Source organism: Trypanosoma cruzi, genomic scaffold (genome assembly GCF_000209065.1).
Source record: "Trypanosoma cruzi strain CL Brener 1047053516587 genomic scaffold, whole genome shotgun sequence".
Lineage (NCBI taxonomy): Eukaryota > Euglenozoa > Kinetoplastea > Trypanosomatida > Trypanosomatidae > Trypanosoma > Trypanosoma cruzi.
The window spans coordinates 38,195-40,525 of record NW_001849363.1 but is presented as its reverse complement, the minus strand read 5'-3'; the positions used below and the strand labels follow the sequence as shown (position 1 = coordinate 40,525).

At 51.0% G+C, this 2,331-nt stretch overlaps 1 protein-coding gene across 1 annotated transcript, besides 3 other annotated features; it reads right to left on the bottom strand.

Annotated features, from left to right (window-relative positions):
* On the bottom strand, nucleotides 1-1,339 carry Tc00.1047053437999.9 (hypothetical protein, conserved; the record flags this gene model as incomplete). The annotated part of the gene is made up of 1 exon (XM_797597.1): nucleotides 1-1,339. A coding segment is annotated over one exon (1,339 nt), but the record flags the coding sequence as incomplete, so codon positions are not given.
* Nucleotides 1-2,331: a sequence feature (heterozygous, non-Esmeraldo-like haplotype).
* Nucleotides 1,431-1,455: a microsatellite.
* Nucleotides 2,120-2,189: a sequence feature (T-rich).

The following is a 2,331-nucleotide window of genomic DNA, read 5'->3' as shown; positions in this document are numbered from 1 at the left end:
CGCGTGCAATCGCCGTGGCACGCTGCACACGCTGGGCATCGCGGAAGATGGCAGTCCGCATCTCCATCAACTCCTTCCACTCCATGCTCCATTTCGGTGTGCATTCCTCAAAGAGCTCGAGGATGCGTTCCGGTGTGGCGCCTGCCCCAACGTCTTCCTCCGCCTGCTGGAAGCCACCACGAAATCCTCCGGCATTCCTCACATCATCACACTGCAGCAACATCGTTTCAAGGAGATCTGGAACCAAGTGAGTCATCCCCATCGTCTTTGCACCAGCACCAGAGCCACTCGTGCCTTGCAGAAGGAGGGATGAAACACGACTCACCATCTTTACCCATGCATCGGACTCCCGCAATACCGCACGAACATCATGAGGGGAAACCCGCAAAATAATATGCAGCAACTCAATGCCAGAACGACGCACAGATGTCATGGCATGCGTCAACGTCACATCAACAATGCGCAACACCGCCCGGGTCCGGTCCATGTCAAACGTCACCCTACCGCTTGCCGAGACGGTAGACTCAATCGGCGATACTTTTTCGTCCCGCACCCCACGGTCACGTGAAGATGGCGAGGGCTGGAGGATCGTTTCCAACGTAGCAAGGGCCGCACGACGAACGTCGTTGTCTGTGTCCAGCATTGCATCGAGCGCACTTGTAAAAGCAGAGAGAATTTCAATAGGATTTAAAAGTGCCTCATCGCTTCGTTCAGCAATTCCAACACCTGGCGTCTGGGCGATTGTCCCCATCGTCTCGTAGTTCCCTTTGATTGCCCTGACGAGTGACACGAAGCCGGCAGCCCGAGACGCCTTCTTATAATGCCGCGTATTCGAAAGCTGCTCCTTGAAGTCATGATGCATCTTTTCCGCCGAAACTGCCACCGAGTGCAGTTCCTCTCGACTCTGCGGCTTGCGTCCTTTTCTCTCCGGATCGTCCCCTTCCCTGAGGGCCTCGTCGAGGGTCGTGCGGGCAATGGCAGATGGTGTTGTCACCCGCAGCGTTCGTGCGTGCACCTCGGCACGTGTCGCTGTGGCAGGTGCAAGTTTTTTTCGTCCCACCTTCTGCTTGCGTGTCTGAAAGGCATCATCGCCCTTCCGCGCCTTTGCCTTCACCCGCACCATCCGTATTACTTGCCTCCCTAACCCAATACCACCACCACTACTATATTTATATACGTGTAGGGAGAAAGAAAGAAAGAAAGTGAATGATTGTCCGGTGGACACAACTTCCTTTTTTTTTCTTTTCCTTCTCCTCCACTCACATCGAAGCAACGGAGGAGTAGGCCACAAGCGAAACAACTCCCGCCACAAGTTGGGCGCCAGCAGAGAAAAATACATGCAGAAGCAGAAAAGAACAACAACAACATCAAAGAAAACAAACAAACTTCGAAACGGCACATTAAATATATACACGCATATAAATAAATATAAAGAAAGAAAGAAAGAAAGAGAGACCCACGCAATTATGGCTAACGGATAATATTTGCCGTCATCTTCTAGTTTCTCCCCACCACTTCTCACCACGAACCAGGCGTCCCCCCCCCCCCCCCCCTGCATCGCAGGCATCCTGTAAAATCATATAAAATAACTACATTTTTTCTTTTCCTCCCTCTTCATATGTTTTTCTTGTTGTTTGCCGTGACTTCCGTGTCTGGCGGTTCCACACCAGCTGTTGGCACAACTTCTGCCACCGGCAGGGGGTATTGCTGCGGGGGGCATTTGCACACCATCGGCGGCTCAAAACGTTTTGCCCGTGGGTCATCGAGTGGAATCACTTCCCCATTCGGCCCTAAAATGCCCACTGCCTCTGGCAACTTCACATCAAAGTGGTGATGATGATGATCCATCCACAGAATCAACGACAACAGCAGCAGCAACAGCAAAAGTGCTGCAAAGTACCTTTTCGCCTTCCTCGTAATGGTTGGATAAAAAAAAAAAAATGTGTTCGCTGCAGCCGCGCCCTTCAACTCTTGCAGAGGGAACCGAAGAGAAAGAAAGGAAGAAAAAAAAGGAATTGGTCTCCACCGCCCATGAGGGCAAATGTACACACAACCAGGGAGGAGGGAAGTACGTCCTCCGCCCCGCCCCCATTTTTCCCTCCCCAGAGCTGCGGAGAGCAAAAATAAATAAATAAATTTAAAAAAAAAAAAGAAGAAAGAGTTTCAAGGAGAAAAAAAAAAAAAAACAACACCACCGCGCCCTTGCCTTCTCAGTGATGGAACACACACTCACACTCACACACTCTTCTTCCTCTTCCGCTTCACCGTTCCTTTTTCTTATTCTCTTTTTGCTGCTTCCGCCCCAGCACTGGCTCCGCAAAAAAGTCAAAA